The sequence below is a fragment of the Desmodus rotundus genome, chromosome 2 (genome assembly GCF_022682495.2).
Source record: "Desmodus rotundus isolate HL8 chromosome 2, HLdesRot8A.1, whole genome shotgun sequence".
Classification (NCBI taxonomy): Eukaryota; Metazoa; Chordata; class Mammalia; order Chiroptera; family Phyllostomidae; genus Desmodus; species Desmodus rotundus.
This window is the reverse complement of record NC_071388.1, coordinates 157546248-157573287: the sequence shown is the minus strand read 5'-3', so window position 1 is coordinate 157573287 and position 27040 is coordinate 157546248. Positions and strand designations below refer to the sequence as shown.

The following is a 27040-nucleotide window of genomic DNA, read 5'->3' as shown; positions in this document are numbered from 1 at the left end:
GTCCACAGAACTTAGATAAGTAACTTAAGTATTGGGACAGATTACAGTAGGAAGAATCTTATGGCAGGTAAACGAGTTAAGAAACTGCCTTAACAACCCAGATTTTTAAAATATACAGAAATAAATTAAGACAAAGGAAAGAAGTGGGAAGGAGACATTTCTGCAATGGAAGAGAGGATTCATGACACCTGATACAGTTTGAACCAAGCTGGTACAGAAAGGGGAAAAAGTTTCTATATTAGACAATTATATCATTTTAGATACCATTAAATAATATAAAGGATACAAAATGAACAGATGATTTTAAAAAGTTATTTAGGGACCTGAGAAAACATGTCCTATAAGGAGAGCTACATGAGTAACCAGAGCCGTTGGAAATTTGAACCGGGCTAGACTGTAACAAAGTTGTGAGTCATCTGCATTTACAGGATAACTGAAGTCATGAGAGAAAATATAAATCTGCATAAAGAAACACATGTACTTGAAGAGTATATGAAAGAGCGCCTCATAATTGCCCTGTGAAGAGTGACAGGCTTTGCTACCCTTCATTTTGCTCTTTTAAAAGTAAGGAAAAAAACTGAGATGGAGAAGTTCAAATAGTTTAAAATGAGTTGACCAAGTCATGCAAGTAGAAAGAGGCAGAGCCCAACCAGAATCCAGTGTTTCAAAATACTTCTATAAAATCTTGTCCAGCATGCTTATTGGAACAGGCTAGCAAGCTGGACTTCATGGTATCCATATAGCAAAATCTTAGTCAAGTCCTTAGTTTAAACATCAAGGGATTCCATTTTTCTGGACTGTCCAACGATTCTGGAGATCCATCAAACCAATACTTCAAAATAAAAAAGTAAAGTATGTATTTGTAGAGAAAGACATAAATACATGAAATTACAAATAAGCATTTTCTTATCCAATTATAAGAATGTATGTTACTGCTCTTTTACCCTTAAGATTGTTTTAGAAACAACTGGAATTTGCATGAAATATTATACTGATTTTGTGCTTGGAATCTTAAAAGCGTAAACTTTATTGAGAACTATCCTCATCCCTTGAAAGACAAATTAGGCAACTAACTGATAATGGGTAAAAGGAAACAAAGATGAGTGTAGGAGTTCATACTCACAAGGGAAGGCTGGAAAGATCTGATAATATAAATTAATTCCAACCTGCCTAAGAATAATAGTTACTGTCTGAAGTCAGCCTCCATAGAGCTGAGTTCAGAATTAAACACTGCAATATTATTATATACACGTAAACAAATCAATGTTTTCACTTTTTTCTTAATTGATTATTTTAAAGGTAAATATAGAAAGTAAAAAAAATTAACATACCCTAACTTTACAATGTGATAAAAGCCCCCACATTGGCTGTGCGCAGGCCTCAAGTTCAGCAGCAAAGGCAGCATAGTAGGTCTGAGACTCAAATTCCACATGTTCATTTAGTTCTCGCTTGTTTAAATTCATACCTTGCAAAAATTTAAAAAAATATATAAACCTTGCTAAATGAAAACAAGATTTTGTATTAAAAATCAAGTAAATACTTCCTAGCACCAAACACATTCTGATATACATATGAATGGCAGTATGTACAGAAATAAGTAAATTATTAAAATGCAACAATCTAGTCCTTTTGGAATTATTTACAAACTAGGTTTTCTTAGAAACACTTTGTAAATTGGTTATTTCTTATATAATTAAATATATTAAATAAAAAAGTCAAAACTATTTTAATTGATGCTAGTAAATTTTATGAAAGCATTATGAAATTTCTTAGAGAATAGAAACTTCCAGATTAATGGTTTAAAATACTAAAAAAAAATTACATTCTATTCTCCTGTTTCCTTTTTAATATTTTGACATTTTTAATAACTCTCTGATACACCTTCATGAATTCTTTATTAAAGTACTTACAAATATCAATTAATTCAAATGAGACATTTTACACATAACCTGAATGACATATTATTATCTTTTAGTTTGATAGTTCCACATTAGGCATTTTGTAAACTGAAGAAATTAACAAAAAAAGTAAAATTCATACCTTGAAAGAAAGATACAAAGTTCATCCATGTGACTAACAAACCATGGTCCTCCAAAAACCTTTTAGCCACACTTTGATGAGAAAGGATATTAATAAAATCACTGACAAGAGGCCAGTAAGTGTTATTCTTCAGTAATGCTTCTCCACAGTTCACTACCACATGTAAACTATTTTCTTCATCTAAAACAGACACACACAGCCCAAAATAAGCTTTTTAAAAAGTTCACAATGATACAGATTATACACTTCGAATCAGAGACACCTAAGTTCAGATCCCAGCCTGCCATTTAGTACCTACACGGCTTTAAGCATGTTACTTAGACCCTGAATCAATTTCTACATCTGTAAATGGAAAAAGGCCCATATCTTAAGGGAATTAAATGATATGTTAACGTAACATTGTACTTAACACATTATCATAAAATTTTTTACCCTATGTTTAACATACTATGTTTATAAAATATTTTCTTGATTCTAATGACATAAAGCAATATTCCAATCAATAAAATATTTTTATTCCTAGATTAATCTCATTCCATCTTAGCAATCAAATGTGTGTGATTTAAGCAATATATATATAGTTGCTTTCTTCTATTCAAAGAATATGTAAATAGAATTTCTTAGCAAATACAGTATTTGAAAAATGAAAGAAAATACACAGAAACTTCTTAAGCCTTAAAAAAACCCTCAAAATTTAAATGCATTGTCAGGGGAAGTGGTTATGCATACAAAACCTTTGCTATCAGAAGCTTTCCTGCACATGCATCAGCTCTCTTAACCTATTCCAATTCAATTGCATGAGCAAGCCCCCGTTCCCACTGTGAAATACACTAACAACCATAATACACAGAACGCTCAAAGCTAGCAGCCTATTCCCTAGTATACAACTTGAGTGTGTATATGCTGATCCAGAGTCAGTTTTGTTTCTGTTCATGCGAGTTGTTCTTTTAATTATAATTAGAAAATTTAAATTAAAAGTATACAATCTGATGAAATATGAAAGTATAAAGAGAAACATTACAAACACTGGATCATAAGCTTTTGAGACAATAAAAGTGCCTGAGAAATGCTTAAAAATCTTTGAGTAGAAAAACATTTTTACACTCAGATTGCTTCACCAAGATCTAATGTTCCTATTCTACTTTAAAGAAACTGAAACCGAAAATCACAGATGAGGTTTTACATATATGTACAGGAAAGATGAAGAACTTCAGTTCAAGGAAACCACACCTTAAAAATGCTTTGCCCAAAATTAAAAGATTGGAGAATGAACATGCATTCCTGCACTTTATGTACCATTTAAGATAATGTATGTGTCATTTTTTAATGATTCCTCACTTTAACCAACTTATTCAACTAACCATCTACTTGTTAAATTCATCAGTGAGGATGCTTCTACTGAACTTCTTAATTTCCATAAATTAAATTTGGGTTCAGTCCATGAAATTATTTGACCGAACTCTTGATTTTTAATATGAATGCTTGCTTTCTCTTAGCAAGATTTATATCAGTTTTAATTTTTACAAGGTACAAATTTAAACCAGTGAGAACTAAGTGAGCATGTGGAATTTGAGTCTCAGTCCTACTATGCTGTCTTTACTGCTCAACTTCAGGCCAATGTAGAGGTTCTTATCACATTGACATTTAACTATAAGAACAATGCCCACAAAGTTAAGTATGCTCCCTTTCAGTGCTTCTCAGGATGAGAGAGGGTATAGTTGCATGAAGGAGAGAGGGGAAGAGCCTTTCTGTAAATTACCCACACCTGAGATTTAGAGACGCCCTCTGACAACTACTGCCACTGTGAGCTGGTGAGCCATTGATACTGATGGGACAGTGCTTAGGGATGCTGAGATTAAAACTTTTTTTAAACATTGACACTACTTTATTAAATTAAAATCAAAGGATAAATAAGCAGAATATTGAATATAGTTACTCAAAAATCACTATTTTCTTTTTTTAGGATTTTATGTATTTATTTGTACCGAAAGAGGAAGGGAGGGAGAAAGAAAGGGAGAGTTACATCGATGTGAGACACATCCATCAGTTGCCTCTGGTAGGCACCTGGACTTGGGACCAAACCCGCAACCCAGGCATATGCCCTAACCAGGAATTGAACCTGTGACCCTTAACTCTGCACGACGACACCCAACCGAGTCACAACTGTCAGGGCTAAATATCACTATTTTCTTGACACTGCTTTAAATATTACTGTTCTTGTGAAAAACACCTTTGAATCCTTAATGAAATAAAATAATTAGGACTTCTATTTTTACCCGAGTACTTTCAACACTATAAATACAGATAGCAATGATTCAGTGCTAACGAGAGTCACACACCAACAATTACTTATTGAGCATCTACTGAGGACCAGGTAGTCTATTAAGTTCTAAGAATAAATCCAGAATCATATAATTTCTCTTTCCACTGAGATTAAGATGCAAGAAGAAAATGTATGTTAGGGGCTATAACAAGAAAAGTACAGAAAGGCAGAAGAACAAATAAAATTAGTCTACAATTCAGAAAAAGTCTCTCCTGAGGAAGTGATATTTAAACTGAGATTCACACAATAAAGCAGGAATTAGGACTAGCCAAATAAACTATAGATAAGGGAGGAAATGGTGTTGGAGGGAGGCAAAGCTGTATTTAAAAAACAAGATAAAGTCACTGACACAAGGAACGCAAAGAATCAGTGCACAAATGAGGCTGGAGAGCTTCATCAACTAGCTTCAGGAGTCTGGCGTTCATGTAAAGAGAACGGCAAGCCCCTGGAGGGTGCTGGGGTGGTAAGAAGGAGTCCTGATCAGACACATGCACAGTGTGGACAGTGACTAAAGCAGAGTGGTGATAACTAGGGATAGAGGCCCACAGATAATGGTTTGAACTATGGTGGTGGCATGAAGATACAGAGATAAAGAGAAGCAGCTATCTTAAGCTGTTTAGAAATTATAAAAGACAGACTTAGTAATAATGTTCATTATATCCACAAGGAGCAACAAGAAGTCAAAAATAACTCCTAGGATAAACACCTCCCCTACCCCCCAACACACACATGGGATAACAGAAAAGCAGTAGCCTTGATAGTAGCCTTGATAATAATGAGTTTTTGGCGTGGACACAGTATGTTTGAGGTGCTTGTAGATATACAAAAAATATAATCTAATAAACAGTTTGATACGCAGGACAGCTTATCTGGGGTTTCTAGCAACTACAGACATTCCTATTGTTATGAAACACACAGTTTTAAGTCCTATTTTACAAGACTGTTTTATAAGGCAAATTGTAAAATTTCAGGAATACGGAAAGTTCTGAGTTATGTCTGGAATCACACAGTGGTATGGTGTAGAAATGAATACAACAAAGTAAGAATGGAATGTAGGAATCGCGTACTACCAGAGGCTTTTTCCTTTTAATCTTCAGTCATTGCTGAATAGTCACTGAATTCTCACTGTGTCAGCTCCTGTTTTTACTAAATGTGTAGACAAAACTTTCAGATATTGTCTGGAAACAATTTATGTAAAAACTAGGTAGAGATTGTCTAAAAAAATAAAAAAGAAAGTACAGAGAGCCTGTTGTAATATCTGTAGCTAGTTATATTTAATATATCTAAAGCTCATTCCAATACTACTCATGTAAAAATGGGAGAAACTTATGGTACTTTTAGAAAATCAGTAAATATGTATCATGAATTGTTATGCTACTTTAAAAGAGTAAAAAATACCACAGAAGCTAAAGAATTTTAGACCTTGGCTTAGAAATAATACAGTTTACTGCTACAAAAAATACATTTGTATTTAAAGATCTTAGAAAAGCTACCTATAGCTATTTAGCTTCTGGAAAATTCAACTGTGCAAGAATTTCCAGGATGGACCTATTTCCAGCATTAGAAGGGAGGAATATATAGAAAGCAAATAAGACCATGCAATATGATTTCACAAAATAGGGGAAAGGTGAAAAGAGCAGAGACACCAGGACCAAGTGCCAAGAAACACCAACACTGACATGACAAGTAGAAAAGAGTATTGGTTCACAAAAAAGCAGAAAACCAACAGCATAAAATGCTACTGAAAATCAAGCAAAATAAGATCCAAAGAGTGGCCACTGGCTTCCTCATCACATAGGCCATAGAAAGGGTGGCCGTATAACTTATTATAAGACCTGAGACTCCTTTGAAAGTAGAAGAGATTGTATTAGCAACTATGTCAGAACAACAGGCATCACTTGGAACTGTTCTGGGAACCCAAGACATGTGGCCACTGGAGTCATGTACAATTTTGGAAAGAACAACAGAAGGACGGAAGCAGACACTAGATTGAGGTGGGTTAATTAGTGATTACAAGGAAGAAAACTAATATGGAAACCTCTCTCTGGAAGCTGGCTACATGGAAAAAATGGGAGGAAGACTCATATACATCTTCTTACCAAATATTCTTCCTTGAAGACCAGATACAAAGTACATATAATAAGCACAGCTAAATCATTTAGTCAAGAAAATAGACTCCCACCCTGACTAGTGTGGCTCAGCAGGTTGGGTGTCACTCCCCAGACCAAAAGGTTGCCACTTCAATTCCTGTCAGGGCACGTGCCTGGGTTGTGAGCCAGGTCCCCTACTGGGGGTGTGTGAGAGGCAACCGATTGATGTTTATCTCACACATCAATGTTTCTCTCCCTCTCTTTCTTCCCTCCTTTATCTCTCTCTAGAAATGTAATAAAATAAATTAAAAATTAAAAAAAAGAAAAGAAAAGAAAAGAGCCCTGGCTGGTGTGGCTCAGTGGATTGAGCGCTGGACTGTGAAGCAAAGGGTTGCCGTTTCAATTCCCAGTCAGGGCACAGGCCAGGGTTGTGGGCCTGGTCCCCAGTAGGGGGCGTGCAAGAGGCAACCACACATTGATGTTTCTCTCCCAATCTTTCTCCCTCCCTTCCCCTCTCTCTAAAAATACATAAACAAAATATTTTAAAAAGAAAGAAAATAGACCCCCACAGCTAAACCACTTAAGTCAAGAAAACATACTCCAGATTCTTTTCAAGAAAGCAGATACTTCTAAATTTATATTTTTTCTCGTTTATAAATTTAAAATACTATTTTGTAAAAAAAAAAAAAAAGGAAAGAAAGAAAGAACAGTATGTGCAGCTAAATCTCTAAGACAGAAAAGGTCATCTCACATGAAAGTATAAAAACTATAATACAAAGCAGATTTTAACTTTTCCTTGAAAAAAGTAAAGAAGTATATTGCTTACTGTAAACAATGTATTATGCTCCCACTATACCTACAATATAAAGACAGAGTCGCATAGTGGGCAAAAGTATAAGTTTTGAAGTCAGACACTCGAGCCTTACCACTTTATAGCTGTAAACAATAAATCATTGACTTCAACTCCCTAAGCCATAATTGCCTCACCTATAAAATGGAGAAAAGAGTCTGGCATATAGTAAGTGCTCAGAAGATGGTAGCTATCATAATTATTAGCTAGCTGTTATTAATATAAGGCATTGTGCCCTGTACTGACCATACATCAATTTGTAGGTTATGGTATCACATCTAAAAACAGATAATCAGTATAAAGAGAAAACCGGAGCTGGTTGGCAGAAGGCGGCAACAGTGGAACAAAGCAACTCTTAACTATAGAAAATAAAAAGGTCCTAAAATTTAATTTGAAGTACTGTTTGTTGTTTTTAAAGTTTAGCTCCAGGTGCCAAAAGGAGAAGACACAGTGCTATCAATGTGGGCCTGGCTGTGTCATGGTGAAGAACACAGATTCTGACATCAGGAGACAGAGAGTCCTTCTTGGCTCTGCCACTTATTAGCTATATGGCAATGACTTAACTTTCCTAAACTTCAATTTACTCATCTTTAAAGTGGGGATAGTAATAATGTCAATCTCAAGGAGTTGTTCAGAAACTTAATTAAGACACCATATAAACAGTATTAACACAGTGCATAGTATATAGTAAATACTCAAATAATATAAATTATTACAGGGAGGTAAAGTTAAGGTGAAAGACCACAGAGAAATGAGAATGTGATAAGGTTCTAGAAATATATGGCATTTGGAGGAGTATTAACCATATAGTGGGCACAAAAAAGAAAATCAAAGATCTCACTACGGGAGCACAGAAAAGGCAAGATTTATTCCAACTTTTAAGTTATAAAAGTATAGGCATATAAAAATGTCTCAGGCTGATAGTAACAAATTTATGATTAAAAAAATAGAAACATCTAATAAGCAAATGCTTAAATAAATTATAGTAAAGCCATATAATATTAATACTTACAATCATTAAAACACATATTCTTGACAGGTACACCATGGTAACACATTTTTAAGTATGTATGTATATATATAAAATTTACTGTCGTGCAAAATGACAGAAAATATCCCAAAATGTTATTTGTAAATAACAAAACTATAGGTGATTTTAAACTTTTTCTTTAAATTTTACTGAAAATTTTCCAGAAATTTCTTTAAACAAGTTGTATTGTATTATAATATTTTTAAAGCTATTTTTAAACATATAAGGAATTTTTGTAAGACTAGGTACACACAGTATACTAATAATGAAACTAGTGAAAATAATTCTGAGTTTACCTTGTAGCTCACTTTTAATAAGGCAACTTTCCATCATGTATAATAGCACAGTGACCATAATATCCAGCAGCTGACATTCTTCTGTTACCTGTCTGGCCAGCTCCTCATTGCTGAACAACTGAACACTGATGTGCACGATTCTGTTAGACATTGTGTCTGATTCATGACTTTTCTTCAGTGTTTTCATAATGAAAGCATAATGCTGAACAAAAGTTTTTGTAAAAGCAACCTGTAAATTTTTTAAATAGAAAAAATACATCTTAGTCCAATTTTTATAACATTTTCCAACATATGAGATTAGCATTTTAAACAATTATTAGTCTGTGATGATGATGTCCAAGGTAATTGAAAAAATAATTTCAATGATGATGGTAGTCTTAATTCACATTTCCGCATTTCTTGGAACATTAGCAAAATACTTCGATAGTTAAAAAAATGCTTAATAGGCATTTTAATTTATTAAAATTTTAAAGCAATTATAAATACCATGATTTAAAATACAAATTTTCACTATGCTCATACATCAATCAATTTATTGTCAAAGTATATGTCTTTGTTCTGTGCTACCTACTTTAACAACAAAATCTAAAGTCTCAGCTAAAACTATCACAGATTTCATATACTTAACAATTCAATGTGATTACTCCAAAAGAAATATATTCTCCTATTTCATCTGGAAGCTGATCATTAATCTGACTAAATACTCTTTCTGTGTAACATGTACATTTACTTTGTTGTTTTCTAAAGCAGGTATAAACTCACAAACAATGGCATTATTAAAGTGTCATGCCTAAAGAGGCCTGATTACCTAATCCATAAGAAGAGCTACAGCATGATTCATTTTTTTCATACACTATGCTGTAAAACTTTGCCATACCGCATGGTGGTCACAGGTGGGTCCACATGCTCTGGGACTGGAGACTTCACCTACCTGCATGTGTACATGAGTCAATACCTGTTCTGTACTTGTTCATGGCCAGCGGCTACTAATCCCATGTTTTCCCATGCCAAACCCCACAGTCTAAATTCAGGCGCCCCCATTATACATTCTCATAGCCCTTGCACCTCTCCTTCAAAGAATTTACTACAAGTAGTAACAACATATTTATTTGTGTAATTGTGTTTATATTTGTCCCCCAGCACTCCCTTTGGATCAAGTTCCATGCAGGAAGGTGACCTTTAGGAACTGTGCTTAATCGTGGTGCTTTGCCACGGATCTCTAATACAGTGCCTTTTCTGCAGACCCTGTGCTCTTTCGTATGTTTGCCCTCTCCTCAGAGCTACAGCACAATAAGCCACAGCTGAGAAATATATTACAAAGATTCAGCAAAGAAAAAGCTAAGAAAGGAAGAGGGAAAAAACGTAAATACCTTATACTCTTGATCAGGAAGCATATTGAGTAAGAAAGTTACCATCTTCTGGGGGAATTCATACTTTATAGTCCAAAACAATAGTTCTTCTAGGAAACTTTTATGTTTTAAAACATCCATTATGGATTGATCTGCATAAGAAAAAATTTATTATCTAATGATTTAAGTTCCTCATCTTATTTAAGTCTTACTATAATTAATAAACCATCAAACTCAAACACCTAAATGTATTTAAACATTAAGGATATCCTTTCAATAATTCAGAGATAATACTAACAATATCAAGCTAGTTTTCTATAATCTCCACAGTACATAAATAAGAAGATATTTAATCCTTATGTTTTAAAATAAAGCAGTTACTTAAAAAAATAAGTAATTATTTTTCCTTGAACATGAGCCATTTATCTAAAATTTCTAAGATCAAAATACTTATTTTACAAGAACAATATTCATGATACCTAATTTAAAATAGTAATAATTATTTTAAGCTAAAAATATAATATTAAGGACATAAAGTCCAAAGTTATCTAAATTTTTTTAATTTTTAATAATTTTAAAAGGGGAATCTTTATAAATTCAATAATTTATCTATTTCTTCAAAATTATCCTTCATAATAAAATACTAACTTCATTAGAGAAAATAATTACTAGTGCATTGCTTACTGTAGTATACGGAAGCATTTACTGTTTTCTAGTAGAAATATAGCAAGAAAAGCATAAAGAGTGTTAAATACCGGACTCAAGATGCCCTCTTCATGCATACAGGGCCCATTTTTAATATAAGTATTCAGAGGGAAAATGATCTACTAGAAAGCCTATTTCTAAGGCTAAGTGCCACTCCTTGAAGGCTCAGCTCTCTCTTACTAATGTCTAAATCCTTGCCATACTCAAGTCAACAGAAAGGTCTCAACATTTATATGCTGAACTAAATTTTTTAATATTTTAGCTTCTCTTTCTCTCACTTTAATTTTTCCCTAAAAATGAACTAGAAATTTCTTTTTTAAGATTTTATTTATTTATTTTTAGACAGAGCAGAAGGGAGAGAGGGAAACATCAGTGTGTGGTTGCCTCTCACACGCCCCCTACTGGGGACATGGCCCACAACCCAGGCATGTGCCCTGGAAATCAAACTGGCAACCCTTTGGCTCGCAGTCGGGCACTCAATCCACTGAGCTACACCAGCCAGGGCTGAACTAGAAAATTCTGATTATTAATCTCTGTTAGAGTGAATGATCTTGGGCTACTGCTCTGAAGCATTCACTCTATATAAGTACACCAAAAGGATATACCAAGTGTCAACTGTGAATGGACTGGTTCAGTGATAGTGCTTAGGCAGGAACTAGTGCCAGATGAAAGATCTGAAAAAACAGTACCACAGGCACCAAAATACACAGGCACAACCACAACTACATTACAATTCAAGTTGTCTTGCAGGATAACCTTGTAGAATTTTTTCAATTAACCCTACCAAATTTCAGTTCCATTATTGAGTAATGTGTTCATACCACATCTCCCTCAGGTAATGAGTCTAAAAAAATAACAATAAACTCCATATGTCATCGCTGATTCTTCTATAAAACATTCTGAGTTTAATAAGACTTGATTCAGTTCTTATTAGACATAACTCAAACCCAATTTTTCCATCAGCAATTAATAACCCATTATTTTCAGAATAATAAATTTATTAATCTGGGAACACTATGATTTTAACTACAGCAAGGCAAAAGTATCTACCCATCCCCTACCGAGGTCCCTTTCAATGGTGCCTTCAGTATAAGCAATATGTAATAGGTGTAAAAATATAAATACAGTTACACTATGCATCCCTTTATTAGAAACTAAATAATTATTTTCCAAATCTCAGAATTTCTTATTTGTAAAACAGAAATCTATTCCTCCTGAAATACATTATTCCCAGGACATAGCAATGATTTAAAAACACAAAGAGACCAGTCTTGCAAAAAATAAGGTAAAATATATTTAAAGATACACATTAACAGATTCTAAGCCAAAAAGTAATAAAATTAGGACCCAAGTGAATCATGTGGCAGAAATGTAAAGATTATAATTAAAAATTAGAACATAATCCACAGCACGTTACTGAAGCCTTTTAATTCTCACAATTCACTTGGCACTAACAGGAATGAAAATTTAACAGACTAAAATAATAGATATAGATAAATAAAACCCTCACAGATGCTTTTTAACACATTACAAAGCTGAACAAAACTAGCAGCATTAATCTTAGAATTTATAGTTATGATTCTGCAAGATCATATTGAATGAAAATGAAACCAAATGAAAAGCTACCATAATATTCTACTACTGTAAGCATTTAGAAGGAAAGATACATTAGCTTTGTTCTAAATAAATATAACAATCTAAATGCACCAGAAAAGCTGTGCCTTCTACTAAAATTCAAATAGCTACAGTTATGTGTAATTCAATTTCTTTCATCTTCAGACCTCCCAAAAAAAGCTTCCCACGATAGTCTTCATTATTGTCCTTAAAATAGGTGATGTCAAATTTCCCAAGATATTTAAAGCACATATTATGTGCTTTTTATGTGTTACATTATAGAAATGTGGTTAGAAATGCTTCCATTAGTTATACATGACTATTTACCTTTAAAATATTGATTAAATTGTCATGACTTGTACAATGACTAAACTACCTTAAGCCAAATTTTAAAGAGAAATCACTGAAGAATCAGTATGTGCGGTAAATGCATGAGTAAGGTAAAGGTTTTATTAGGACAGCGGAGCCCTGACTCTGCAACTCACAACTGTGACAACGCTGGCCATGTTAGCAACAGCCCTCTAGGCCTCCATTTCTTTATCCTTGAAATTTAGGTTTTGAGAATAGGCAGTAATGTGTTTAGCACAGTGCCTCACCTCTTGCTTATCATTATGTATCTTATTTTCAGCTCAGTTTCAACCTGTTGAAACAAATTCTTGCACAAACTAAACCATTCCCTTCACATATATTCAAAAGCAATAATCACTTTTTTAAAACACCAGGGGTTCTACTAATGCAAAAACCATTTTTTCCATGTTCATACATAACTAAAAATAGTAACTGATCATCTACTTCTTATCATAGAGAAAGAGAAGACAATCCAATCCCAAATGTGAAAAAAATTCAGGATAAAAGAAAAACTTCAACATTAAGTCTGCATAAAAAGTACCTTCAGCCAGAGTTTCTTCAGGCTGAAGGAAAACAATGTCCTCCTCCACCATAAAAGGTATTTTCTGGGCGTCCCAAAGCTTAAACTCAAGCATGTACCTAATAATCTGCTCTAACCCAGAACTGACTCAAGGACTCTGCTAAAAACATGAACAACTCAAGTAAGTCAAAGGGCCAGGTAGCCACATGGGTTTCTAATTTTCTTCAGGCATCACAGACTCTGCTGAGCCAAGAAAAGGGGGAGCAGGTGTGTATGTGTGCATCCTGGCCTACAGACCAAATTTCATGCCCTTTGCTAGCAGCCCACAAGTTAAACACAGTAGCCTAAGTAACTCAGGACAGACTTACAAAATGAACCTCAATGGTCACTGCCTGCTTGCTCCACCTTTCCAAGCAGTCTTAAATATTCCACAAGATATACTTAATCAGTCAAAAATAAGGATCTTCTTTTCCATCAAAATATTACTTTAAATTCTGGAGACTCTAATAGACCACACCAACCCAGACAACAGACCTTGTTAAACTTCTGACCATGGCAAAAATCCAAAGTACAGGCTGCCAACTAAAATCAGGTACTCTAGAAAAGCTTTCAGTGAGAGCCAAAAAACATGCTGGTTAAGAGCTTAGGTCCTGGGTTTGAATTAATGATCTACCTCCCATTGGCTGTGATCTCCAACACATCTCCACTTTCTAGTTCATAAAATATTAGTAATAAAACTTGCTTCATATGATTTCTTTAAGAATTAAATGAAACAACCCACGTGAAGTGCTTAGCACTACATCTAGCATGTACCAAGGTTCAATAAATATTATTCATTATTATTGTAACTAATCTATTCCCTTGCTATAGGCATATCTACTTCCTCCTTTGAGTAACCATGTATTAAGTCCTCACTGAACCCTTAATATGTGTTAAGTGCTATTCTTCCCATTCATTCTCATATTTATTCATTCACAAACTTTTTAGCATCTCTCAACATCTCTCCCTTATTTGTCCTTTTTCACTCTAGAAAATGCATACCCCAGATTATAAAAAGATATAAACCAAACTAAAACTTTACACCTAAAACACTGGATCCAAATTGAACAATCCATGAAGACTTACATTTTTCTGGCTCAAATATGATAATGAACATTTTATTTAAAAAAAATAATAACAAAATCCCAATAGTAGGGGTTTTAATTGCTTTTGAGATCCCCACAATCACCCCCTCAACAACAGTTTCTCCATTATTTGACAAATATAATAACCTAACTCTCTTCTTAAATACCTCTGATGTCAATATGGCTAGCCAATTGAGTGTTCATAGTGATGAGGCATTTTAGGAGCATTTTGCACAAGGTAAAAATAAAACATAAATACCTTTGGTGCTACTGCTTAGCTTGACCCTCTTTCTCTTGCCCAGGCCTTGACTCCCATCCTGATCCTCCTGGATGAAAACAAAACTAGCATTACAACGCTACTCGTGAACTTACATATATTACATAAATTATTAAATATGCTTATAACTGATTAATATATAATATAATCGTGCTTATATATTCACTTAAATATTAACATGTTTTACTTTTATCTATTTTATATAGTATCTTTTTAATGCTGCTAATTTTGATTAAAATACATAATGAAAATCTTTAGTATTAAAACACTAGAGCCCTTAATATGTTCTTCTAATGCAAAATGCCAAAATAAAAATTTTCCTAACCTTATAAACATAACATCAAATTAACAAAGAAGCTAAAGGGGAGGAGAAGCAGATTAGCACAGGAAGGAAGGAGAGAAAGGGATGAGGGGCTGAAACAATGAATAAAGGCTTTGGAGACTCTAAGACATAACCTGTGCCTGGGGAGATCATTTGGATGCTCAGACAAACACCCTGAAGGGGTGAGAGGCAGCCTCCAGGGACAGAGCACTGCACCACAACAGAGTAGGAAGCTAGGGAGCTGAGACAACACGAAGGGAGGAAGAACTGGGCAAGCAGCAGGAAAACCAAGGTGAGGCTAGGGGTGAAACCAAGGTGAGGCTAGGGGTGTGCCTCTCAGGGGAGCCCTGGGTACATACAGGTGCACATTTCTAATTTTCTTTAAAGTGTTGCTGAATAAGCTCTTGCTGTTTGTAGGTGATTTCAAGCTTTTTTCCCCTCTAGCTAAAAATTACCATTCTACTCCATTTTCCCACCTCTCCTAAAATAGGAAAGATTGCATATGAATCCAATTTTCTTCCTATTTTCCAAACATATATGACCCAACTGGTATTACAAAGACATATATGGTAGTATTTTGGCATATAGTCTGTTGTGTTAACAATGGTGTTGGTGGCATGTTAGAACTGTAATACAAATGCCCAGACTTCTCAAGTAGAGCCCATCCAATCTTCAAAGCAGAAAAGTAGCCTCAACTTCATGTTGCTCTTCTATCTACTGGTATAGCTTCCTTGGCCTACACACAGCAGTCTTCAGGTTTCTATCAAGTCCAGCATCAGTCCTCAGGGCCAGACTGGGGCTTCCCAGAGCTACCACTTAGCTCAGCCATTCAATTTACTGGGCACTTCAATAAGCCTTCCCTGTTAATCCCCAATTTGCCGAGGCCTCCTTGGCAATCTGCCCAGCAGTAGGACTGAGAGTCAAACTACACTATCCTCCACCTCTGCCACCCTCACCCCTGCCACTGAAGAAACTCAACCAGAATAAAATTTGGAGCCTCAGAAGATAGAAAACAGACACAAGAATGTAGAATCATGCCACGGGGCCTAGGTGATTCCAAAGTCGGAGATTTTAGCTAATAACCATTTAGGAAATACAGCCCTGAGAGAAAAGACAAATTTGGGAAAACTATGTTATATCCCAGGTTAGGATTACTTCATTATTTCAAATATAAACTTCCTATGAAAAGAATATCCTTGATCAAACAATGGTGATGGAAATACAAAGTTCTATAAATTTCCCAGCTGTACAGTCTAACAGATAAGTAAAATTAAGCAGGCAAAGGAGGGAGAGTCATTCTAAAAGGAAAAGACAGTGTAAGCAAAGGCACAACAACAGAAGTCTGTAAACATAGACCAGTAAGTTGGGCTGGACACCAAGTATACAGCAACCACAGCTAGGAAAGGAGATTATCTCCATCCGAACTGGCAGGAAAATGGGTACTGTTGCACATTGCTGGTGAGAGTATACAGCAGTACAATTTTCTTGAATGGCAATTTGTCAATATATACAAGTCTTTAAATTATATTTATCACTGGAACAGAAATTCCAGGTCCAGGATTTTATCCTAGACAAATAATCAGATATGTGAGTAGGAACTATATGCAGAAGTATTCATCACATGGTATTTATAATAGCAAAAAAAACCCCTTTGGCTTCCAACAACAGGGGACTAGGTAAATTACAGCACACCTGTACCCTATAAAGAAAAACAACACTAGAGCTAATTGTGACCAAATAGATGTTAAAAAATTATGATAAATGAGAAAGGGATCTCATATGTAGAATAAAATATGGAGTGTAAAACCATTTAAGTATTCTTAATCTACACAAATAAAATCTGTTAAAATATACTCCTTGTTACAGATGTTCAAAACTACCATTAGTGAAAAAAGCAGGGTATAGAATACCGTGTACTGCATGAAACCATTAAAATACACTATGTGTATACTGGGTTGGCAAAAGTAGGTTTATAGTTGTTCACATGAAAAATAATACAATAATGAATAAATAATAATACAAGAATAAACTTTCATAAAATCATAATTATAAACCTACTTTTGCCTATCCCTGTATAAACATCTGTTAGAATACAGATGTTTACAGAAAGTCACCTCTAAGTGATAATAATAGGTAATTTTATTATCTTTTCTTAGTATCTATTTTCTCTTTACTCAATAATGAATATGGATTGTAGCTCTAAATTAATATTGTTAAATACTAGTTCTGATTTCCAATCCTAATTGCAACAATCTTCTCAAGAGAATGGACTACTGTGTAATCTATTACAAGTTCCATATTTTTATTTTGAAAAAGAACAATATTTTTAATGAACAGGAATACCTCTCAGCCGTGGAGATTTTAGGCATCAAGGAAGACAAAAACAATGCAGTTACCATGGCCACAATATCCCACCCTTCCCCAAATTCATCAAAGGAAGTTACAGTTCTTCCCATTTATCCATAAGGAAGCAACAGAGAACCCTGGGGGAAGATGGTGCCCCAAGAGGCAAGAGTGTAAATAAACCAAGGGCAATCTCAACCCAGACGGCAACTGCACACTTGCCCCTTAGAACACTTTCCAGACCTTAACCAGTCCATGGACAGAAAAGTGAAAGACGATGTCACATTGTTTCAGGCACAAAATATGCATATAAATCCAAAACAAGATTGTTAAAAAAAAACAGATTCAAACTCTAAGCCTGAAAAGTCAACAAATGGTTTCTCAATGCAAATCACCTTTCTTTCTTTCTTTGATAGATTTACTAGACAAATGTAAAAAATGTGAGCTACACAAAAAGAAGACAGATTAAAACAATACTCAAAGAAGGTTAGTACAGAATACACAAGGCTAAAAGGAATATTTAATATATCGGGTTATAAATACAAAATCCAACAGAGATCTTGAGAGATTAGAGCAATAGGATAAAACTGTAACCCGAGATTGTCTGCTTTACATCAACTCTGCACATACAGAGAGAGCTCTAACTGTCAGCTGTAAGTTTGAGGGGGGAAAAAAATCCTAGACGTTTCATGCCAACACTTTAGCATAGCTGCTAAAAGGCCAACAAAAAGTCTCCGGCCTTAACAAAGGCACAGTACGCTTATCCAAAAATGTGCCATCGCAGTATACTGAATCAGATGACAGATTACCAAAAGGGGTGCATAAGTGCAAGACGTATGTCAACAAAAAAACATTAAATAACGAAAGCTAACTATTTAAAGGGGGTTCATATGGAAGTAAAAAAAAATTATTCTAGGGGAGGAACAAGAAATGTGTGAAAATAATGATATTTAACACGGTATTGAGAAGAACTTCCTAGTAATGAGAGCTATCAAACAAGCAAACAAGTTGCCTCTTAAACTAGGTAAGCTTCCTACCATTGGAAGTGTTTATAGAGAGGATGACCAATTACCAAAGCTGTAAAATCAATTCCTACAGCGAAAAAGAAATATATTAGATATTCCTAAGGTCCTCCCTAAATATTTCAATGATTCTCTACCCCACCCTTAACTGTTAATATAATTTATGACAACTAACAAATTAAAATTAAAACATCCCTGGCCGGGTAGCACAGTTGGTTACAAGTCTGTCCCTGATATGCCTGCCAAGATTGCAGGTTCAATCCCCCATCAAGGCACATACAAGAATCAACCAATGAGCGCATGAATAGGTGGAACAACAAATCAATGTCTCTCTCTCTCTGGCTCACTTCCTCACTTTCTCCCTTCCCCCCTCTTTTCCTCACTCTAAAAATCAATAAATGACTTTTTAAAAAATTAAAATTAAACCTTGTATCTCCAAAATCAGTTAATTTTCTTTTATCTATTCATTTATGAAAAGCAACTCTGACTTTCAATTTTAATAATCCTCCTTTAGTTACAAGGTTTGACAAATTAGTTTTAACTGTTCATTTGGAGTCTGTCTTGAATAAAGGCAAAAATATTGTGTGCATATCTAACAATAACTTAATTTATTTCTAAGAAATAACATAACTATTTCTCAAATATGTAAGAGTATTCAGAAAAAGCCCAGAAATAAACAAACAAACATTTTTAAAGGGTTGCCTTTGATTGTCTGGCCAAAGGTAACTGTTTTCTTTTCCATATTTGTTTCTATTTTTCAATTTTTTCCACAGTGGGCATTCATATTCATATTTTTATAGTTTCAAGGTGGCAGGTCATATTTTAAATGTCACTGCTTATGACAATGGCCACAGTGAACATAATCTTTCCTTGAAAAGTTACCTTAATCTAAAAGATCTTATTTCCTCTGAGAAACTCTCTAATTAGACCCATGTACATACAACTTTGGAGATAATTTTCTTTTGAAATGATTTATCTGATGTTTATAAATAAATCTAAATAAAAATAAATAAATGTATATTTAAATTTAAAAATATCTCCAAGTTAAAATGTGTTCTTCTTTCCTTTTCTGGTTCTATCGAACAGAAACATGTTCTACTGTTCCTTCATATGAGCTACACACACACACAAAATAAGGAGTGTGAAGAATGTCATGTGTATAAATAGCACTGCTGAGTACATAATGTCCCTGTTATTCCAGGGACAGTGGGGACAAATATCTGACACAACTTGTATGAATAACATTAAGTAGACTGTAATATGTATGCTCATTCAAATAAAACTCTTCGCAATTGAAAGAAATATTGTTGCAGTTACCATTTCAAATCTGTTTCATCATTTTTTTAAAGGAAATGGTAAATTAGATTACCTCTAGGATCTCTTCCTATCCTAAATTCTAAGTTACAGCATTTTTTAATTGTTAGAATTTTCTCTATAATAATTGAGATGTCACTAGCCTCTTCTCATCCTTTCTTCCTTTCTATACAATTTGTTAAATTATAAGAATGAAATCATGAAAAGGGTTTGTTCAGTAATTCCAGGGGCTGGTAGGATATGGCTATAGAAATTCCAATCTTTAAGCCTAATCCAGCTCTTCACTAAATTTCAAATATAAATACTAAAAGCAACACACCATTGTGTCTATGGTTGCAAAAACATATGATACGACTATAAAAGCCTTACTGAAATTTGTAAATGGCATAAAATAGGTATTTGTTCAGGAACATCTGTAGCTGGATACTCTTCTATTACACTCTTCCCATCTATCTTATCTCTAAATCTACTTTCTCCTTTATCTACTCAGCCTTTATTAAATTACTGCTTGCATTTTATCATTTTAAGTAATATATGTAAAAACTTCTTTGAAAAGAATAAAGGCACAATATAGTTAAAATATTAATGACAGTTTTTAAGTGAGTGGGTAGAAATTCTTATATTTTATCTCTAAATAAATCACTCTAAAACTCAATTAACATTCCTTATTTACAATACTTAGGCCCAAACAGAATTTTTTATATGTAGGTCACTACATAGAATCCTAATAGAATAGTGTTTTCCATTAATGAAAGCAGAATAAAATAGGATTAAAGACCCCGAAGAAGAGACTAAACAAAGAGTTACAATAATTTCATTATTTCATTATGATGCTCAGAAGTATATTTTATACTTTACTTATATTTATTTATATTTTAACTTAAATTTATTTATATTTTATAAATAAAAAGTATATTTATACCTTAAGCTGCAATAAATGCCCATAAAATTTTAGTGTATTCCCTTCTGCTTTACAAAGGTAAAGATCAACTTTAAAAATAAAAAATCTTACAATCTTGTAAGTTTTTATTTTCTTGATATAAAAGAGTAACTATTATACTAAGAAAAACTTTAATTTTAATTAAAATGCTACAGGAGCCATTTCTGGCTACACTGGTATTTCATTATCATGTTGTAGTTTTTCTCAACATATAAGTACCACTGACATAGATGGAAAAATCTATAATCAATTGTTGTGTTATTTAGCTATAATCACTAGTCATTATGGGGTAATAAAATAATCCAAGGAAATGAGTGGCAAATGTCACAACCAGTTTGTGAAAGTTTTAAAACATGTTTACAAATTATTTGACAATCCTCCCATTGAGTGGTGGGATCTACATCCCCTCCCACTGAATCTGGGCTCACCATGGCAACTCATTCAAACTAATGGGATGCAGTGGATGTGACACTATGTCACTTTCAAGGCTAGCTCAGAAAATGCTCTACAGCTTTTGCTCTTGGGCTGCACACCCTAGGAGAAGCCAGTTACTACGTAAGAAATCCAAGAACTTGAAATCACCAGGCTGGAGAAGCCACATGTAGGCAGTCTGATCAACAGCCAGCTCAGCTCTCTGGCAGCATCAACTGCCAGTCCTTTGCCATCTAAATCTCTCTCTCAGCTAAGCCTTCAGATGACTGCAGTTGTAGCTAACTGGAATCATGTGAGATAACCCAAGCGAAAAGTGTCCACCTGCCCTTCCCAAATTCCTAAGCCATAAAATTGTGAGCAAAACAAAATGGTAGTTTTAAGCTAGAGTTTAGGACAAAATTGCTGTATAGCAATAGTAATAAGAACAGTGGTTTATTCACTTTACAGAAAAACCTCTAGACCAACAGATAGGAGGCCTAATCTCAATTTCCAACTCTACAACTAGAAGAAATGCGCTAGCCTGAGTGAATCAGTTAATCCTATGGAATTCAGCCTCCTCCTCTGTAAGTAAGAAAGTCAGGCAAGACGGACTTTACAGTCACTTTTAGCTGTAGCATTTTTAATTTTTATAACCTTCAAACTGCCTCCTCCCCATTCTCATCTTTGCTTTGTTATACTGCATGACTTTTCCATTTCTAACTCAAGATCTGAAATGTGTTCAGAACCAAAAAACGCTCTGTAGTACATAAATCAATTAAAAAATGACTATGTGTTTTTGTATAAAAAATTATGATCACAGCCTTAAAACAGAAAACTTCCTGACTTGATCACTAAAACTCTTCTATGATTGCCCCTGTGTAATGATATTACCTTTATACTTTTCCATATTTATCACTTTAAATATTTGTGTATGACTTTTATAATCACAAAGAAATACAATCTATTAAAATTCAAAATATGCATACCCTATAACCTAGCAATTCCACAATTTAGAGAATTATATGCACATCTGCACAAAAAAGAAATGCAAGCATTGTCTTCAATTAAAAAACCAAAAATAAGAAAATGACTGGATAAACTGCAGTTTATCCACATGTCACAATGCTACACAGCAAATGGAAAGAAAAGTACTGACAGAGATGGACTTGCACAAACATTATAGAGGGAGTAACAGGACACAAAATAGCATGATCTTTTTTTACTTACACAAGCACACATTCACACACTGCACTTTTCTACTGGCACATAGTTATTTAACTACGTAGAAAATGGTCTGTCGAGGACATCCAAACTATTAATTGTAGTTACCTAGAGGAGGGGGAGGGGCTGGTATGGGGGAGGAGGACAGAGGGGGGATTTTTATTTTATCTGAACTGTCTGGCAAAACAATGACCATGTATTCATTTGTGCATTATGTATTTAATATTTAATTACATTTTTAAAGATAAACTTCGTTACTTTTAAACCACGCTTTAGTAAAGTAATTCCTCTAGGAAGATGAGGAGAAATATCTGTAATATAAGCCACAGAGTTCAAAAATTCAAATACTTGGACCCCTTCTACATATAAATCATCAGGACAGAAAACATTTATCAAGAGCCTAATTTGTATCTGGTCCATGATAGGTGCTTTACACAGTTAACATATTTAATCCTGACATTAGAATTATCATCATTCTTTTCATGAGGAAATTGATGTTCAAAAGTTAAATAACACGGCAAAAAGCATAGTGACAGTACATGACAAGATTAATCTCAGGTCTCCTTAACTCTAAAGCTCAAGTATCTCTTAAAGAAAAACTAAAGCAGATATCCCTCAGTCTACTTCCAACTAAACAATGCTACCTCAAATTCTTAAGATTTCAAATGCCCAAATGACCCCATCTTTCTCCCAACTAGAAAGCATAATATATAAACTATAAAGTACTCTGATTAGACTAAAATTCGAATTCATAATTCTAGAATTATTCTAAAAACATAATCCTGATTGTAAAATATGATTTAAAGATCACAGAATCTAAACTACTTTTAAATATGTAAGTTAAATACACATTACATGCTCTAACAGTAAATCTTCTCAGCTACTATCACAAAAATAGTGTATTATGAGGATAGGTGCTGACATGAAGTATTCTAAAGTTATCACCATCAAAAAAGTTTTACTATGATATTCACACTAAGCCATAATCATAATTAAGGAACAAATGATTATACATAACACAGAAGCTGCTGAAACAAAGAATCTAAGAGGAATGAAGAGAAGAAAGGATCTAAGAAGGACAGATTAGAAGGAATGATAATGAACAAAAAACGTATTTCAAATCCTCTGGTATTCACCTAAGAATTTGTAGAAGAGATTTAAAAGCTCCTGGACCCATGCACACAAAAGATCTCCTTCTAGCACCCTATCTTAAAATACGGTGTTGTTGCAATGCAGTTATGCACGAACAAAGTCTCCACTGGCAGTTTAAAAGCTAATCCAGAGAGTTTAGGCCAAAACAAAAATGAATGTTACTTCTCTCCTAGACACGGGAGAAGACACCTGTGTTGAAGATCAGCTTTCCACTTGCCCAGATATCAAATCCAATTCATGAAATTAAAGTAGAATTGTTAGCAAGGCTGTTAGATGCATATTGTTAGATATGCTAAAATGATATGAAGGTTTTAATCTACCATATAAATACAAACATAAAATTATAAATTTTTCTAGATCATGTCAAGATATTTTAGATTACTTAATAATGGTTTAATAACAGCACCAAACCCTTTCATTCTGTAATAGTGTTCTGAAGTTTCTACTGGAAATAGATACAAGTAGAAACTCCTTTCTTTTCTGCCAGCTTCAGTCAATGAAGTGCACAGGCACCATTCATATTCAACCAAGTATTCTCATATTTTGGCTTTTGAGAAACCATCCCACCTCACCACAAACAGTAATGTTATAAGGACTTTAATTAGAAATATTTACTATATTAATAAACACTATAAAAATTGAAATTTCAAATTGACAGTCTATTTCCCAGTACTTTTAAAAATAATCCTTGCGGTGGGGTGGAGGGATGAGGAGAAAAGGCATAAAACTGTAATTGAATAACAATAAAAATTTTTAAAAAAGAAAAAGAAAATAAAGATCACACGCTTGAATTAAAAAAAAATCCTTGACATATTAGATATAACTGTAGTATGAGATGAGAAAAGCAGTTACATTTCATATTCTTTTAATAAATTACTCTAGACTTCACTACATTTCTTAAGATAATTTCACTGTACGTATAAAGAGCAATTTGGATAAATCTGGGGATATCTTCTAAGGAGAAATTACTCTCTTTCTATCTCCCATTTCCAAGCTGTCAGAAGAGAAGTCGATTACAAACAAGTATAAATCCAGCTGCAGCAGTCCTTATTCTGTCACTCAGTACTTGTGTGATCGTCGCTAAGTTATTCCATTCTGAGCACCAGTGTCCTTGTCTACAAATGAAGAATTTAAGCTAGATAATAACCATATATCTGTACAGTTTTAAAACTTTTTAAATTCTATTTTTTAAAATTTTGAATTTTAAATCTCACCTCATCTGAAGAATCTAGTTGTGCCAATGTCCCTGTTGCACCTGCAAAACCTTTGGAAAGGAAAACAAAGTTACCCTTCATAGTTACATAATGCTCTATTTAAAATTTTTTTGCTACATAATAATATCAATAGCTGAGTTTTGTTACATTTAGACACCTCATTCTAACAGTTATCTTGGCAGTGTTCAACATTTATCTTTTTTTCTTTAATCCTTACCCAAGGATATATTCACTGATTTTAGAGAGAGAGGGAGAAGGAGAGAAACAGCGATGTGAGTGAGAAACATCAATCAGCTGCCTCCCATACGTGCTCTGACCAGGGATCGAACCCTCAACCTAGGCATATGCCCTGACCAGGAATCAAACCTGCAACCTTTTGGTGAACAGGGTGATGCTCCAACCAGCTGAGCCACTTGGCCACAGCTCAACATTTTTCTTTAATAAATTTGGAGCTAATCCTTCATACTTTGATAGGAAATCTCCAGGAAAACCCAAATTTAATCATTGCAAATGGTGTTTCAAAAGTATCTTTCCTTTTAGGGTTTTTTTTCATTTTTATTGTATTTTTCTCCATTACCAATTAGTCCTTTTACACCCTCCTCCCCCCCCGCCACAATCACCACACTGTAGTCCACGTCCATGAGTCCTTTTTCCTTTTGGCTCATAGTTTACTACTCTTAAATATACCAACTGCTACATTCTTTACTAATTAGAACTAGAACTTTAATAAACTAACCAAATTCCATTTAAGAAAAATACTTTATCTTCTTTAGCTAATCTATTTTTCTTGTTTCTAAATTTTTATAACTTTTATTACTTTCCTTACAAAAAAAATGACACATTATTTAAATTTCTACAATAATGTGTAAAGTTTACTGGTTTTTTTTTAATACAGAAAAGTTACCATTGTCCAAATTAAATATTTAGACAAACCTTGAACTGCCAGAGTGCTAGTGCCAGCAGATGGCTCCTGTATACCATACACAAGTTTATCCTCAGGATAGGTAAGTCCAGAGCTCTTCAAAGCTATAAGGTACTTTTCGTGGCTTTTCTTTGCACAAGCATTTTCCCCAACACCTAATATTTAAAGCAAATTTAAAATAAGATTAAAATATTCCATTTTAAATGTAAGTACAGCCAACTCAGTCACTAATAGATACATATATAAAATAGGTGAATATGCTAATGAAGGGAGAACCTTAGAATGAATGATATAAAGTAGCTTCATACATGTTTGTGCTCATGTTTGGCATTAAAAAAAATCCCAGAATGTATGGCATGTTTATAACAAATAATGAAATCTATTAAGTAACTGAACATCTAAAATATGCCAGAGATTATATGCAAGACACAGAGGGTGCAAAGATTAATAAGGTATGATTCCTGCCCTCAAGGAACTTGAAAATCAGTGGTAGAGAAAGGCACAGCAGAGCCTCAAGGCTCTATAGAATCGGATGACCAAACATCAGGACAGGTGGGTGGGATAAAGTGGTAGAGACAATATGGTAAAGAAGATTGTGTAGCAGACTTCACCGTTTGGTTCGACAATCTGCTCTCATGATACCGTGCAGCCAACTTACCCAACGCAGAGTACTTAGAACAGGCTTCCTAGAGAAGATAATGCCTGAGTGAAATTTTAAAATATTACAACTGAAATTACTGTTCACTCCTGTTTTACTAGGCTTTTTATTATCACATTTAAGAAATTAAAAGCACCCTGCCTGGTGTCGCTCAGTGGATTGAGCACCAGCTTATGATCCAAAGGGTTGCAGGTCTGATTCCCAGTCTAGGGCACATGCCTGGGTTGTGGGCCAGGTCCCCGGTAGGGGGTGTGTGTGAGGCAACCACACATTGATGTTTCTCTCCCTCTCTTTCTCCCTCCCTTCCTCTCTCTAAAATAAATGAATATTTTTTAAAGAAATTAAAAGCATAATTTCTACAGAAGTATCAGGTAAAACTAATTCCAAAACATATTGAAAAATTTAGGCCTGAGAATTAAGTAATGCCAGATTTTTCACTTTAGCATTTCAGCTTATTAATTTTTGCCAATTCTTTTCCATTGTTTTGTTTGTAAATATATTATGGAGGATGAAATAATACTAAATGAAAACACTGATATTTGAAAGTATCTTTAAAGAAAAAATTATTCTCTATCTGAAAGCCAAATTACCATGTCATTTGCCATCTCTTAGGCAGACTGTATATCTTAATAAATTAAGGTCTCAGTTTCTCTGATTATAAAAATATGTAAGTGAGTTCCTTTAGTATTTGCTGAGCTTTTCTTTATTTCATCTCTTTGCTACCCTCAGTAATTGCAAGAGAACAGTTTTGCACACTCTGAGCTGGTTTTTCAAAAAAACCCCTCCAAAACAGATTAAATAAATAGAAATACATTCATCCTTCAATACATTCCATATTAAAAACAACCATAATTAGTTTACAAAGAATAAAAAACTCATAGGGTTCTATGTAATAAATGACTAAATGTCTCCTGAATAATGAAAGTCAAATATTTACACCAATAAGATAGACGAA

The 27040-nt window shown here is 34.0% G+C and overlaps 1 protein-coding gene across 4 annotated transcripts in view; it reads right to left on the bottom strand.

The window, feature by feature from the left end:
- UBR3 (ubiquitin protein ligase E3 component n-recognin 3) overlaps positions 1–27040 on the bottom strand; it is a 200602-nt gene that overhangs the window by 120929 nt on the left and 52633 nt on the right. For 3 of the 4 annotated variants that reach the window (XM_045196300.2, XM_045196301.2, XM_053918765.2), the window contains exons 4-10: positions 25439–25582; positions 24506–24555; positions 14549–14615; positions 10000–10130; positions 8630–8858; positions 2041–2220; positions 1332–1465 (exon numbers count right to left, since the gene is read on the bottom strand). In XM_045196300.2, coding sequence (XP_045052235.2) covers positions 1332–1465; positions 2041–2220; positions 8630–8858; positions 10000–10130; positions 14549–14615; positions 24506–24555; positions 25439–25582 — 935 coding nt within the window. The remainder of the gene's footprint in view (positions 1–1331; positions 1466–2040; positions 2221–8629; positions 8859–9999; positions 10131–14548; positions 14616–24505; positions 24556–25438; positions 25583–27040) is intronic. The other variant, XM_053918766.1, reaches the window with a different exon arrangement.